Raw genomic sequence first — 15,942 nt, 5'->3', positions numbered from 1 at the left:
ACATATAATATGAAGTAAATATACTATTTTTGTAAATAAAGCGAGGTCCACAATTTATCAAAGGGAGTAAAAAATCTCACGATACATAATATTTTTTGTGTAATCCCATGGATCATTATCTATATTAACAATGAATATTTTCAATCCAACTGGCAAAGTAGCATGGGACAGAGCAACATAAAGTTGACCATGTGAAAACACAGGTTCAGGAAGGTAAACGCCAACATTTTTCAAGGTTTGGCCTTGACTTTTGTTGATAGTCATTGCAAATGCCACTTTCATAGGAAATTGTCTCCTTTTAATTGGAAAAGGAGTCCGTGCGCTCTGTGGTGTTAAAGAGATCCGAGGTATGAGTATTAAATCTCCAATATTAGATCCTGTTATGACTTCTGGCTCGAGAACTTTATCCCCCATTCTGGTAACGACAAGTCGTGTTCCATTACAAAGACCTTCTGACTGATTGAGATTTCTTAAAAGAATTATGGGAGTTCCTTCTTTAAGTTCCAAAAAATGATTTGGAAGCCCAGGAAAATTCAAAGAGTGCAACATTTCAGGAGGATTCATATTTTTAACAATGTCACCTTCAGTATTGCAAAAAGTATCATTACTCATGTAGGTACGTGATTGACCAGGAAGCATTGATAGCATCTTATCATTCAACTTGTCAACATCACCATTTTTTGGAGCCAAAATAGCACGTTCCTTGAGGTAAGTGCTATTTTTGTATGAATTTCTCAAATTTGGATAGACAGAATCTATTAACCACATCAAAGATTGACTGTCATTTTTTATGAGAAATTGCGACGGCATCCGAATCCAATTTAATTCCCCAAATTCAGTAAGTGAAATTGCTGAAACCTTTCCTTCACCAACAGACAGCAACCAATTTGCAAAATCTGTCAATTGCTGACGCATATTTTCAGGAAGACGTAAATTCATTACGCGCATATTTATTTTAAGATGCAGTACTCTACAGTGATCCCAAATCATTGACTCTTTTATTGTAGCTGATACTGTTGCTTCTCTCCTACCTTTAGAAACAATCGGTAATGTTTGTCGAAAATTACCACCCAAAACAACTAATTTTTCTTCGAAAATACGATCCTCATAATCATTTTCACTCAACTTTAAGATATCCTTTAAAGTTCTATCCACCGCTTCAAAACCGTGCCGATGTGCCATTGGAGTTTCGTCCCAAATTATCAAAGATGTCTCCCTAATTAATTTGGCTAAGTCAGAATTTTTATTGATTGAACAACTTGATGACTCATCCAAATTAATAGGAATTTTGAAGTGTGAATGCGCTGTTCTTCCACCCGGTAAGAGTATTGCAGCAATGCCTGATGATGCAACTGAAAGAATAATTTTTCTCTGCGATCTGACTCGAGCAATCAATGTTCTCTATAAATAAGTTTACCCATCCCACCACTTCCATACACAAAAAATAGTCCTCCGTGATTACGTGTGTATGATTCCACAATAAGATCATATGCTTTCAATTGATCCTCATTCAAACCAGCATATAAATTATTAAATAATTGCTGTTCTGATGTAAAATCGTAATTGAGCTCTTCTCTTATAAGTCTGTTCATGGAAAACTGAGCATTTTCAAATGACGGCAATGGCATTGGTGGAAAATCTCGTAAAGATCGACCATTTTTATTCAAAATGAGTTCGAGTTCAATTAATCCCAAATTTTGTAACTCACCATCATCAATGCGTATTTGAGAGTTTCCCATATCCCTTCTGATATGATATTGCAAATCATCTGTCATACTTTTCCAGTGACGCTGCCATATATCATACGAGTTGGTTACCTCAGAATGCATAAGTATTGTACAATACATGCTTCGTAATTTTCTGGCAGATGCCCATGAAGATGCTTCAGCTAAAGCTTCGTTCCACTCATTATCATCATCCAGAAGACTAAGTGTTGCACATGCAGCTTTGAATGTTGGATGCACAACTCCATCAATAGTTCTCAAATGTTCAAAACTTTGTGCACCACGAATTTTATTCAGCAACATTCTCAAATAGTATCGCTCACCAGAATGAGGATGTGCATATGGTAGCCTTTCGATACACTTACCTTGCAATCTGGACTCCCATTGACGTTTATTGTACTTCCAAGTCCACTTACTCGGAAACTCCACAAACGTCAAGTTTCTAGCTGGAATATGGCTCTGATTTATTTCAAACCATTTTGTCAGCATCGTGTCATGTATGTGATCACGATCAAGAACGTCATAAAGATAATTATCATCGTTAAATATAATAAATTGATGATTAGGAAGATGATACTGAAATCTAATCACGGATGGATACTGTCTCTGCATTTTGAAATCAAATATCTTCCAACATGACTCAATTGGCGATAAATATCGGCAATCTAAGTACTGTTTAATCTCATCAACGCTTCTGTAACGACGATGACCACTTTCATTTGCAAGTACAACGTTATTCTCAATCTGAACATTTGCTCTATCAACCCCCTTACTCATGTATTTGTACAGATATTTAGTGATTTCTAGACGTGCAACTTTGGTCACATTGATATGACCATCAAACATCACAATCAAATCTCGATTGCAAGAAACAACCCATCTGTTGTCAAATGTAAAACCATTAATAGTTACCCTCTTATTTGGATCATCTCTACGTCTGTATGATACAAATCCATCTTCATCAATAGTGGTTTCACTACAAAATTTCTTTGGATAGTGTTTAGAGCACTTTCCGTTCACCATACACGGAGCATTTGGATAAGCATTACCACAGGGTCCGTGTAACATGCACCTGATGACCGTATCATAAGCTAGTGGATCAGCATTTTTGTCAGGTATTTCAGCACAAATGATATCATCAATTTGCTCTGTAGTAAGGGGCTTATCATCCGGAGCTAATGTCAGAGTGATATGAGTATGTGGTAAACCACGTTTTTGGAATTCAATGACAGAGATGTCTGCACATTATAGAAGTAATCTTAGTGTATGGCAGAATAGGGATTGAAAAAAGAAAATAATGATTTAAATAAAGTAAAATTTGTACCTGCAAGCACTTTTCCAAATAGTTGGGTATTTTTTAAAACATTCATCAACTTTTTTTGTCTTATCCGAAAAACGCGAGCCGTAATATCGGGTCTGTCCTCAACTTTTTGTTCCAATATTCTTGTCAACTCTTGTTTAATTTCTGGCCAACTGGGATTGCAAGTAAATGTAATGAAAAGATCTGGATTTCCAATTGTTCTATAAATTGCCATTGCATCCTGAAAATGCTGTACCATATTTCGGGATCCACCCGAAAATAAAGATGGTAGAACAAATCTTCTTCCAACTGCTGATGCATCTGTATCTCCAGCAAGTACAGCATCTTCTAAACCTTGATATACATCAGCACGTAATAGAGATTGATGGGTTTTCATAAAATTTAATCTGTAGTGTTCAATAGCTGCATAACAATCAACAATGAATTGTTGAAATAGTTTGGCACCTTTCAAAAGTGTATAACCTTCATTTTGTCGAAATTGTATACGATACGCATAGAATTCGCGCATGGACACAAATTCTCTCTTCCTAATGGCAGAGGGTGAAAATCTTATTGCACAATGCCATCCGTCTATTCCATATGGAAATAGTAAAGGGTATTGAAGTGGCATGTATGATGGATGTTTCTCACTGATTCTTTTTAAATTTCCATCTTGAATGACAAGCACAATATCACGGTGTGTGACATGACCAGTATCTTCACCGACAATCAAAGCAGCAACTTTATTTGCAGTTGGTTGGATATATTGTCTGTCACCTCGAGCACTAATTATCTATACTTGCAGATTGACAATATTTTGATTTCGAAGCATGTCCCTTGCACTTCGAAAACTTGTACATATGGATTTATTTCATCTAACATACTTTGCAATCCTTCAACTATTGATGCATCAATTCCAATTGGATTGCCATCATGACTGTTCAAAAGATTCATACGATTCTGCAACTCATTATCGGTATCATGGATGTATAATTGTATGAATCTATCTAATTCTCCAAGAGGTGGCAGAAGCGATCTGATTAGATGATAATTTTCTCCACTAATTCGAAATGAATATGGTCCGACAGAATTGACTACAGAATGATCTATTTTGCCTCCCATGGATGTAAACCCGAATAGTGCATTCAGCAATCGAATCTTCTCTTTTAATGTTGGAGTGGTAAATATATGTTGTAAAACTTGGGGAGTTTGAGGCAATAACGGTAAAACAACATCCCCGTCTTGACAACATAAATTGAATCTTAGATTTTGTTTTATACTACTTTGAATTCTTTCTTCCACCCACATTAGAGATTGACATTTGTGACATATTACTGTTCTTGGACCAAATGTCCATCTTCTTGTGATTCGATGTTGCCGTCACGTTCGGCCTATTTGATCTAATTGATTGATGAAATAAGTATAATAAAATACTTACCTAAAACTATCACTAAATGAAAGATATAAAGCACATAATATTTGTATGCCCAAGAACATATAGCAAGAAATATTAATTATGGTAACATGAAAAAAGTATTAGTAGAATACCGATTTGTTCTGCTCCAACTGTGTTAGTAGGCACAATGTCTTGTGTAGCAGGAACAAATTCTTCAGATGAGCCTGTTTGTATAATGGATCTTTAGAAGTCAAATGGAAAAAATGAATTGGAAGAAATTGAATTGCATAAATAATAATTGATTACTTAGTCAAGATACATGAGAAAACTTGGACTTACTATCATCGGGACCATTAGCTGATGATGTAGGTGTAATAGGAACTTCAGTAGTTGGTGAGTCATTATGCAATTCATCTATCATTATGCAATATAGAAAGTTAATATAATAATGTAGCACGTTAAAAAAAATTAATGATTAAGCATGAATTTGAAATTGTGCATAAATTTGGATTTACCATGATCATGGAGAATTGGGGCTGCGGTCGATGGATGTTGAAGTTGAAAAGATGTCGAATAATCATTTGTTTGATCTAAAAGAATATTAAAATGATTGTATTAAAAGACGTATTAAATTAAGTTACAATTATTAATGTATACTCATAAAAAATGTAATAATCTAATATACAGTATGAATATTATAAATGACCATGAGTGGTCTGATGTAAAACCATAGCAAGATCTAATAAACATAGCAATATTTGTTAACACAAATTACGTTATGTGCAAAGATTAGAAAAATTGAAAAGAAGTATTTTAGATTGCTAAAATTATTTTTTAATTAATGAATGATAAAATGTGTATTTAATAGTAAGAATTGAGAAAATTTATCCTTAATTTGGTAATGTTTATGATAGTAGTTGGTAATATTTTATGTTTGAGACATTATTTAGTGGGTGAAATTGATGTGAAATGTGAAGCATGATTTCGACCATAAGAGTTTTGGGTCACTATATTTTTTATGATATGTAATTAAACATTTAGAATAGTAAAGTATATTTTTTATTATGTTAATTATTGTTCCAAACAGATTGGCAATTTTGGTAGTAAAATGACGATATATTTATGTGAACCTCTGATATTAGATAAGATTGTAGTGATCCTATTCATTATGATTGATTACTACATATGCAATAATACGTTTTAGTACTATTTGTTAACATGTAACATATTAACAAAGCAGTTGGGGAGCTTTCATTAGTATTTATTAAAGTGCTTGTAAGCAATTGGTACTCTTTCCATATTCTTATAAACAATGAAAACAACAATAATATTATAATATTCGAAATATTATTAATACTTAGAAGTACAATAAAAATGCCAAATTATAAAGAATAAATAATACCAAAATTTCTAACTTGATTCTTATAAACAATGAAAACAACAATAATAATATAATATTGGGAATATTATTAATAATTGAAATAACAATGGAAACGCCAATATTTAAAGAATAAGTACCGTAACTTCTAACTTGATTCTTATAAACAATGGAAACATCAATAATATTATAATATTGGAAATATTATTAATAATTGCAATTGTAATGAAAATGCCAATATATAAAGAATAGATAATATCGACTTGATTCTTATAAACAATGAAAATAATAATAATATTATAATATTGGGAATATTATTAATAATTGTAAATATAATGAAAATACCAATATTTAAAGATAAATAGTACTGAAACTTCTAACTTGATTCTTATAAACAATGGAAACCATCTCACTCTGGATTGTGCTCGTGCATAGCATAATCAAGATGTGACATGAATTTTACATTTTTTAAGAACCTCATTCCTACCATAAGTAAGATTTCTAAAAGATGCTTTGGTTGGGCAGATGCTCGTTATCATAAGTATGCGTGTGAAAGATGCTCCGTGAGCCATTTGCTTTACACCTATCAACATGCCCGTGCGCATATTATTCTGGAAAGTTACTATATTATGCTAGATTGTGCTACTTCTTAGGATCAACCATCTCATTCTCATGAGCTTATATGTCGATGGCACCTTTTATAAATATTAGTATGGGATTCTACACAATGTTTAATTTGAAAGAATAATCAATTATGGATTTTGAAGGTTTGTATTCTAAGGTTTCAGTTCCTACATTGTTTTACAGATATAATGAGTCAAATTTTTTTTTTTTAAATCAGCTGCAAAAAATTGGATCATATGTTCCATACCATTAACCTCAATTAGAGTTTTACTTGATTGAACCGACATGATCAGTTTCACCGCAAGACCTAAATCAATTGTTTGCATTTCTTAGCAGGCTACATGACAGGTTTTTCCCGTTATCATTGTTTGTCAATGATTGGTACTCAATTTGCCAAGTTTTGTTCAACAACGAAAAGGAGTCAAATTTAGGTACCGATTTCTGGCACATCAAACATATTGACAACAATACTGGATCTCTAAGTACAACCATTATACTTCAAAGGATACCCACGCAGTAGAACTCTACACCTTCAGCAATTTCTGTTTTCCACTAAAAGTTAAGCAAAAGATTGAATTTTTGCCTCAAAGAAGATACTTAAGAGTTAAAAATCACATAAAGACAGAGGCCCAATTCCTAAATTTGCAAGAATTAGAAGTCAAAGTGTGTAATTTGAGACCAGGTAGCAGTCTGCCATTTTGTAGACATTTCACGAAATAATTAGTAATACAATGAGAACTATATGTCTAAATGTCTAAACTCACATAAAAGCCATAGTACCATACTTTGTTGAATCATCTAGCAAAGATTAGTAACATGTGAAGAAGGAGAATATTTAAAGCATGAATAGTACCAAAACTTTTAACTTGATTCTTATAAACAATGGAAACAGTAATAATATTATACTATAGGAAATATTATTAATAATTGTAATTACAATGAAAATGTCAATATTTAAAGAGTAAATAATACCGAAATTTTTAAATTGATTCTTATAAACAATGGAAACAATAATAATATTATAGTATTGGGAATATTTTTAATAATGGTAACTACAATGAAAATGTCAATATCTAAAGAATAAATAGTACCGAAACTTCTAAACAATGGAAACAACAAGCATATTATAATATTGGAAATATTATTAATAATTGAAATTATAATGAAAATGTCAATATTCAAAGAATAAATAGTACCAAAATTTCTAATTTGCAAGAATTATTTTTTGAATCTATTCCTTTTTTTTTTTGCTCTTTCTCTCGATCATCAACATTTTTGTCTTGTACGATTCCAATTTTCCACAGCAAAATTACAGCATAATCCAGATTTGAACAGCCCAAGGACATGTAATGCAATAAGACACAAAATCTGCCCCAAAAAAAAGCCAAAACACAAAAAACGAACCTACCCGCTAGTAGTAATCTCTTAATGTCAACCTTCAAAACATCTTATTTCAAAGAAATGAAGAAACTCGAAAGATCACAACTCATAATTAAGAGTACTACTATTTTTCGTGATCAGAATTAATAGTACTACAACAATATGCTACCATATTAACAGTTTGGGGTAAAACCAACATAAGTCACATCATGAGCACAACTCATGATATGATCAGTTTTTCAGCCATAATGTGGGACGTAGTCTACTTTTGGGAATTACTCATTATCTTTGTCAAAATTAAAGGGCTATAGTGAAGCACTTTAAGCATGATCTTCCACCAAAGACTTCTGCAATAAATGCAAACTGCATTCCTTGTTCAGTATAATGTTACATTACTCCCTCGTCAGTTTCCCCAGCTATTGGTCTCTAAGTCTGGATAGTCACTCGAGGTGACTGGAGAAAATATCTTAATCTCCATTTTTGTTCTAAACTTTTAGCGCTTTGTGTGTAGAAATAATAGATTTGTTTTGAGTATTATTACATCTAATTATAATTTCCTTTATAATGTATTGCATACACACATAAGATTGTATCTCCTTTTTTTCCGTTATGCCCACTATTCATAAAACAGTCACGGGACTATTTCATGAAAGAGACATTTAGGTAGACATTTAATGAAAAAAAAAACGTTGTCTCTAATCAAAGCTATGACCATGTTCCGGGACTAATCTGATTAATTACTAATACAATGAGAACTATATGTCTAAATGCCTAAACTCACATAAAAGCCATAGTACCATACTTTGTTGATTGAGCCAGCAAGGATTAGTAACATGTGAAGAAGGAGAATATTTAAATTAGTAACATGTGAAGAAGGAGAATATTTAAAGAATCTTAATGCTTATAAACAATGGAAACAACAATAATATTATAATATTGAAAATATTATTAATAATTGAAAATACAATGAAAATATCAATATTAAAAGAATAAATAGTACCGAAACTTCTAATTTGATTGCTGCGGCGTTTGAATCGGTGTAGTCGAGATTTTATCCATTGTAGTTGATGTGAGATTTCTCTTTCGTCGACGCAAAGTTGTTGGAACTTTTCCAATTCTTGTGCAGGACCGTTGTGGCGTCCTTTTCGTTTTGTTAGCAGATGTTTCCTCCTTTGCAATCTTGCGAGTTTGAAATTTAAGCGTTGTTGACATGCCTGTAAACGGCCATGTTTCATTGTGAAGTTAATTTGAGAGGTTCGAGAAGGAAGTTGATTGGAAGGGTTTTAATTGTAGTGGGAAGGTGGGTGTGGAGTGAAATTGTAAGAGTTACTTGTAGTAGTACCAAGTATATTGTTGCTCCGTGGCAGTTGGAAAAGATCATGTGCTATCTTCAATTCCGTTGAATTAGGGGCTAAGTACCAAGTATATTGTTGCTCCGTGGCAGTTGGAAAAGATCATGTGCTATCTTCAATTCCATTGAATTAGGGGCTATCTTTATTCTCGTCAATGCTCTTCAACTCACTGGAAAATGGAATCAGTAGTGATACCACAATCATCTGACGCGCGGGTAAGTGGAAAGAGTTTTAATGTAAGTGGAAGTTAAATTTTTGTTTGAGGGAACGTGAGAGTGTTAGTTGGAGTTAACTTCTTATTTGAGGGAAACGTGGCGATGTAATGTGCCCATGATGTTTTTTACGAAATAAGATAAATGCAAAATGCTAGGACAATAGAGTTGAGAGTGGGAAGGGTTGTGGAGGCTTGTTATTAAAAATCCCTTCTCAAATTTATATACATATAGATGTTTGGAGGTTCTCTCGCATCTTCCTTGCCCTTGCTCGAATCATCGGTCCAAGACTCACTGATGGTGCACGTAGATCATCCTCACTCGAGCCTCTTGAAGTGACAACTTGAGGTCTTGGTGGTTCCTCATCAGTGCCCTCCCCTTGAGAAGAATTTGTCTTCAAATCGAAGTCATCACCTACATCAAATGGGAGCAAGTCAGCGACGTTAAAAGTAGAGCTAACACTATACTCACCTAGGAGGTCAAGTTGGTAGGTGTTGTCATTGACTTTGGCAAGGATTTGAAAGGGTCCATCTCCGCAAGGCATCAACTTGCTTCACCTTTTCTCAGGAAAGCGCTCCTTGCGCATGTGTAGCCACACCTAGTCTTCAGGTTCGAATAGTAGTTGCCTGCGCCCTTTGTTGGCATGTCTGGTAAATTGCTCCGTGCGCTTCTCAATGTTTGCTCGTGCCTTCTCATGAAGTTGTCTTACTATTTCGGCCTTTTTTTTTACCATCAAGGCTTGCATGTTGACTCAAAGGTAAAGGCATGAGATCTAGTGGTGTTAACGGGTTGAGATTCTTGCAGTAAGAAATGGAATTAAAAAATTGTCCAACATGTTGCTCAGGTGTACAAGTACCATTGGAAATTTTCATTCCGAGAAATGGAATTTCTTGTTTTGCCAAAATCATTTTCTTTTCAGAAATCATCATTTCATACTGCAATATTATGGAAATCATTAAGCAATTGGAAGTGTGAAAATTGAGTAGTAGAGTGGGTAAAGCAGTTATAAGCAAATTCAATGTGTGGTTCCCACGTTCTCAAGTTGTACTTAATTAAGGCACATAACATGGTAGACACGGTCCTATTAACTACTTTGGTTTGGCCGTCAGTTTGAGGGTGACTAGTAGTTGAAAACAACAACTTAGTGCCTAACTTAGACCAAAGTGTTTTTCAAAAGTAGCTCAGAAATTTAACATCACGGTCAGAGACAATAGTGCGGGGAATACCATGCAAATGGACTACTTCTTTAAAGAATAGGTTAGCAATATATGGTGCATTATCAGTTTTGTGATAAGCAATGAAGTGTGCCATTTTTGAGAACCTATCTACTATGACAAAGATGGAATCGTGTCCCTTTTTTGTTCTAGGCAAACCAAGAATAAAATGCATAGAAATGTCAACCCATGGTTCACTAGGTATAGGCAAAGGCATGTAGAGACCATGTGGGTTTACCCTGGATTTGGCGCAAAGGCATTGAATGCATCATGCAACCTTTCTCTCGACATCCCTTCTCATGTTTGGCCAGTATAAGTGTTCCTGCAAGATTGAGAGAGTTTTAACTATCCCAAAGTGCCCTATTAGTCCTCCACTATGAGATTCTTTAACCAGTAATTGACGGATTGAGCATTTGGGGATGCATAGTCAGTCCAAGTAGTAAAGCAACCCGTCGGCTATGAAGAACTTCTCTTGGGCCTTTTGCTTGCATGCTTCAAACACTAACTTAAAATCTTCATCAGTTGCATATAAATCTTTGATAAGCTCAAAACCAAGTAGTTTAGGAAGGGTGTAGGCCAAGTTCTGATAAATCTCACAACTGGACAGATAAGAGAGTACCTTCGTGAGAATGCATTAGCGACTATGTTGGACTTACCAGTTTTGTATTTTATGACATACAGAAAAGTCTCTATCAATGAGATCCATTACACATGCCTCTTACTGAGCTTGTTTTGAGATTTGAGAAACTTGAGCGACTCATGGTCGGTGTGGATGACGAACTCCTTGGGTCAGAGGTAGTATTGTCACACTTGAAGTGCTCGAATCAAAGCGTACAGCTTCTTGTCATAGGTGCTATAGTTCAACATTGCACCATTCAGTTTCTCACTAAAGTAAGCAACTGGTCATCCTCATTGAATCAACACTGCTCCTATGCCAATCCCTGATGCATGACATTCAATTTCAAATGTATTAGAAAAGTCAGGAAGAGATGCGTGTGTGAGTGCGTGTATGAGTGCATGACATTCAATATAGATGCGTGTGTGAGTGCGTGACATTCAATATAGATGCATGACATTCTATTTTGGCCAGCTCACTACATGCCTTTTCCCTCTCAATTTTCTCGGCCTTGTTATTTTCTTTTGAGCTTTCGGCCTTTTCTATCTTTTTCTTCTCAATCTTGAGCTCACTCTCGTTGAGCAAGCTTTCTTGATCTTCACGGACTTGGCTCGGAGTAAGTGGCACAAGAACAATCCTCTTCGCACCTTGTTTGAAGGAGTATTTATTGGTAACGCCATCAAATTGCCATGGTCTCCCCAATAATAAATGGCACGCTTGCATAGGGACCACGTCGCACAACACCACGTCCTCATACTTCCCAATTTGGAAAGGTACTTGGACTTGTTTGGTGACACGAACATCCCCACTATCGTTCAACCATTGCAAAACAATAAGGTGTTGGATGGCATAGAGTGGGTAGTGCTAGTTTCTCCACCATCAAGGCACTAGCAACATTAGCACAATTACCCCCATCGATGATCAAGCTACATACCTTTCCCTTGATATAGCATCGGATGTAGAAAATGTTCTCTCTTTGGGCATGGTCGATGGCCTTGACTAGGGTTGCTAAGGCTCATCTAACAATGAGTCCAACTTGTTCATTGATGGGCAATGCTTCCTCTTCTTCCTCTTCCTCCTCACGTGATGGCAACTCCTCCTTTTCATCCTCATTATCGGTGAGAAACTCGCCATTTGACAAGATGATCATAGTGCGTGGGTTTGGGCATTGACTAACGCTGTGCCCTTGGCCTTGGCACATGAAACATTTGGTATCTCGGTTTTGACCCATGCCCAACTCAATGGCAGTCCTTGGTAGTGCCTTAGACTTCCACTTAGTCATATCTGGTCTTGGTCTAGAGGGGGTGGAACTACTCGCCCCTTTATCCTCCCTTTTTGGTGGTGTAGTTCGAGGATAAGTGGGTGAAAAGTTGGAGTAACTCTGAGACAGACCCCTCCTCTTAATCCTCCTTTCAATCTTGATGGCATTCTCCACCAAGTCACCAAGTTCCACATAATGGTGTAATTCCACTTGCTCGGCAATTTCGATCCTTAATCCATTCAAGAAGCGCGCCATTGTTGCCTCTCGATCCTCTGTGATGTCTGCTCGCAACATAAGTACCTCCATCTCCTTATGGTAGTCCTCGATGCTTCGAGCTCCTTGACTGAGGGTTTAAAGCTTTTGGTACAAGTCACGGTAGTAGTGACTTGGTACAAAACGCTTCCTCATTAGTTGTCTCAATTCGGTCCAAGTTTGTACGGCGGGTTCACACTCCTCTTCGGCTAGTGAAGAGTTGATCCCACCACACAACGGTGCAGTAACTGAATTCGACCACGGCCAACTTGACCTTTTGCTCCTCCAAGTAGGCATTGCAACCGAAGGCAAGTTCAATCCGCTTCTCCCACTCCAAGTATGTATCGGGGTCCGATCGTCCTTGGAAGGAAGGAATCTTCACTTTTATGCCCGGAATGTGGTCACTTGTTGGTCTATTTTCTCACTTGGATCTCCGTTGGTAAGGCTCATAGTCGTGGTACGAGTTAGAGTCGCTAGATTCGTGTGCATGTATCCTACCACGGCTGCCTTTGGAACCTCCTTGGAACAACTCCAAACTATCAATGCGTTGGTGCAGCAATTCAAGTTTTTGGTCCATTATGCGTCCCAATTCGTTTTTTATTGCCTCTGTGAAAAGTTTAAGATCAAAAACTGGGGAGCTCGCTTCTCCCTTGTTAGCCATGGTGAAGTAGAAGGTATGAAAATTGTGACAGCCCCACCTCCCCCTAAGGCGAACCAAAGGGTTCGGCGGACCGCCTGCCCAACTCTCGCCGGGACTCAGTCGTTCACTATAGTTCTCAAATGAATTATAAGATAAATCCCAAATATTACATCCAATATTCCACAAATTCATTTGCACTACAAACTAAAACCTCAATAGATACAAGAAATACTAATTTCCCGAATAAAACAAAGGTCCTCAATTCTCACATAAGTGCAAGTACAATCGCAGTTTCAACTATTACACGAGCTAAAACTAGAACTCCAACTGTACAGGAGATCATCCAATCCTTCACACGGAGAATTTTAATACAAATGCTTCCTTCGCCTCGAGCCCTGTGGAGGGGAATAAAAAAGTTTTGGGTGAGCTAGAAGCTCAGCGAGTAACCAGAAAAAAAAATTAGTAATCAAATATATTTCACAATAATGCATTTCGATGATGTCATGATTCCGAGATCAAATGTACGTATTTTTGCTCTGGTGAGCCAGTGAAATCATTGCACTTAAACATCCAACGCTCAAATAGATCCTTTAACGTTAAACAGTAAGAGGGAACCCCTTTTGAGCTCCAGATGAATATAAACAAGTGGTGGAGACATTGGTGTTCAGCACAAGACTCCCCAAGAACTCATTGAAGCCAAATCATGCCATGAACTCCTATGCAAGCACGCATGATATGCAATTCAGTAAAGCATGCATGAAACAATTCATAAGTAATTTTGGAAATAGTTTAGGGTCACACACCTCCACGGCTCAGGAACCATCCATCATATATCATTGCCTTGCCCAAATCCAAGCCCTAGATCACAACCTCAAAGCAATCAAACACTTTCAAAGTTCGGACAACATTTCCCCTTCATTTCTTTATTTGTCCAACCTACAACCAAATACCAATTCTCATAACAATTAACCACAATCACCCATATGGTTCATAAGCAATACCATACATTCAATTAGGCCACAATTCCCCTTCAATCAAGCCAATTAGAAGCTTAAAGCCAACCATTAGAAAACCCCCAAATTAAACCCTAGGAACCGGAATTTCCGCACAACCCAGAAATTTTCCGTAAACAATCGTATCCAATATATACAAGCTCCATTTTATACCACAACAAGCTATCATTCCAAGACCAATGAACCATAATCATATAAAATCAGAAAATTCACCAATAAATCCAAAATTGGCTAAGCTATACCCTAGCCCATAAAATCCTCCACAAAATAGCATATATAACATCGCTAATCCACCAATTTGCAGTCAATTGAAATAGATAAGGATTTCTTAGCAAGATACCTTCAAACCTAAAGAGAATAGGTAGCTTAGTGCTTCCTCCTCTAAAACAACTCCACCAATATCTTGCAAACACCTTAGATACGAAGTTAATCGGAGCAATTTGCAAAACTAACGGTTAAATCTCAAGATTGGAGTGAAAATTGAAACTAGAAAATGAAGTTTTCTTGCTTCCCTCTCAAACACACGGCTGGCCAGGGGAAAGAAATGAAGATATTTTTGGCCCAAAACAGTATAAGAAGGAAGAAAATCAACTGGTCAAAGTTGATGGCCGACATGCCACGCCACAATCTGGTCGGAATCTGCCCGGATTTTCGGCCGGATTCTTGGCCGGATTCAAGGCAGAGACGAAATCATTTTTTTTCAAAAACAAAAGACAATCCGCGGCTGGATTTGGCCCTTTCACTTTTTTTTTCAAAATTTTTTCTTCTTTTCCAAGTTTAAAAGCTGCGCTCCTCCGCTCGTCCAACAAAGATATATATAAAATGAAAACCCTCCTTTCGGGGCGTCACAATCTCCCATCCTTAAAAGAATATCATTCTCGACATTCCATCTTGTACTTACCAGATCCAAATAATCCTCAAAAGTCACTCAACCATTCCAAGCAAGCACTAAGAGTCAAACCACACCTACGTGTCCGCTTTTCAGTCCTACAAGAAATCACTTATTTTTCAAACCAAACCCACAATGCGGCATCCTAAACTTCAAGTCTAGGATACACTACAGAGATCTGGAGCCTAAGCTTTGATACCACCTGTGACAGCCCCACCTCCCCCTAAGGCGAACCAAAGGGTTCTGCGGACCGCCTGCCCACTCTCGCCAGGACTCAATCGTTCACTACAGTTCTCAAATGAATTACAAGATAAATCCCAAATATTACATCCAATATTCCACAAATTCATTTGCACAACAAACTAAAACCTCAATAGATACAAGAAATACTAATTTTCCGAATAAAACAAAGGTCCTCAATTCTCACATAAGTGCAAGTACAATCGCAGTTTCAACTATTACACGAGCTAAAACTAGAACTCCAACTGTATAGGAGATCATCCAACCCTTCACACGGAGAATTTTGATACAAATGGTTCCTTTGCCTCGAGCCCTGTGGAGGGAAATAAAATAGTTTTGGGGTGAGTTAGAAGTTCAGCGAGTAACCAGAAAAAAAATCAGTAATCAAATATATTTCACAATAATGCATTTCGATAATGTCATGATTTCGAGATCAAATGTACGTATTTTT

At 36.4% G+C, this 15,942-nt stretch overlaps 1 protein-coding gene across 1 annotated transcript; it reads right to left on the bottom strand.

The window, feature by feature from the left end:
- Nucleotides 1-57: 57 nt before the first annotated feature.
- Nucleotides 58-12,180, bottom strand: LOC113715934 (uncharacterized). The gene is made up of 10 exons (XM_027240237.2): nt 12,131-12,180; nt 11,416-11,466; nt 10,593-10,819; nt 9,595-9,780; nt 4,936-5,010; nt 4,760-4,834; nt 4,573-4,644; nt 3,049-3,741; nt 1,418-2,962; nt 58-1,340 (listed from the first exon to the last, which is right to left on the bottom strand). Exons 1-10 carry the CDS (start codon nt 12,178-12,180, stop codon nt 58-60), a joined length of 4,257 nt encoding a protein of 1,418 aa, XP_027096038.2.
- Nucleotides 12,181-15,942: the final 3,762 nt, after the last annotated feature.

The sequence above is a fragment of the Coffea arabica genome, chromosome 11c, assembly GCF_036785885.1.
Source record: "Coffea arabica cultivar ET-39 chromosome 11c, Coffea Arabica ET-39 HiFi, whole genome shotgun sequence".
NCBI lineage: Eukaryota > Viridiplantae > Streptophyta > Magnoliopsida > Gentianales > Rubiaceae > Coffea > Coffea arabica.
This window is presented reverse-complemented; position numbering and strand designations above follow the sequence as displayed.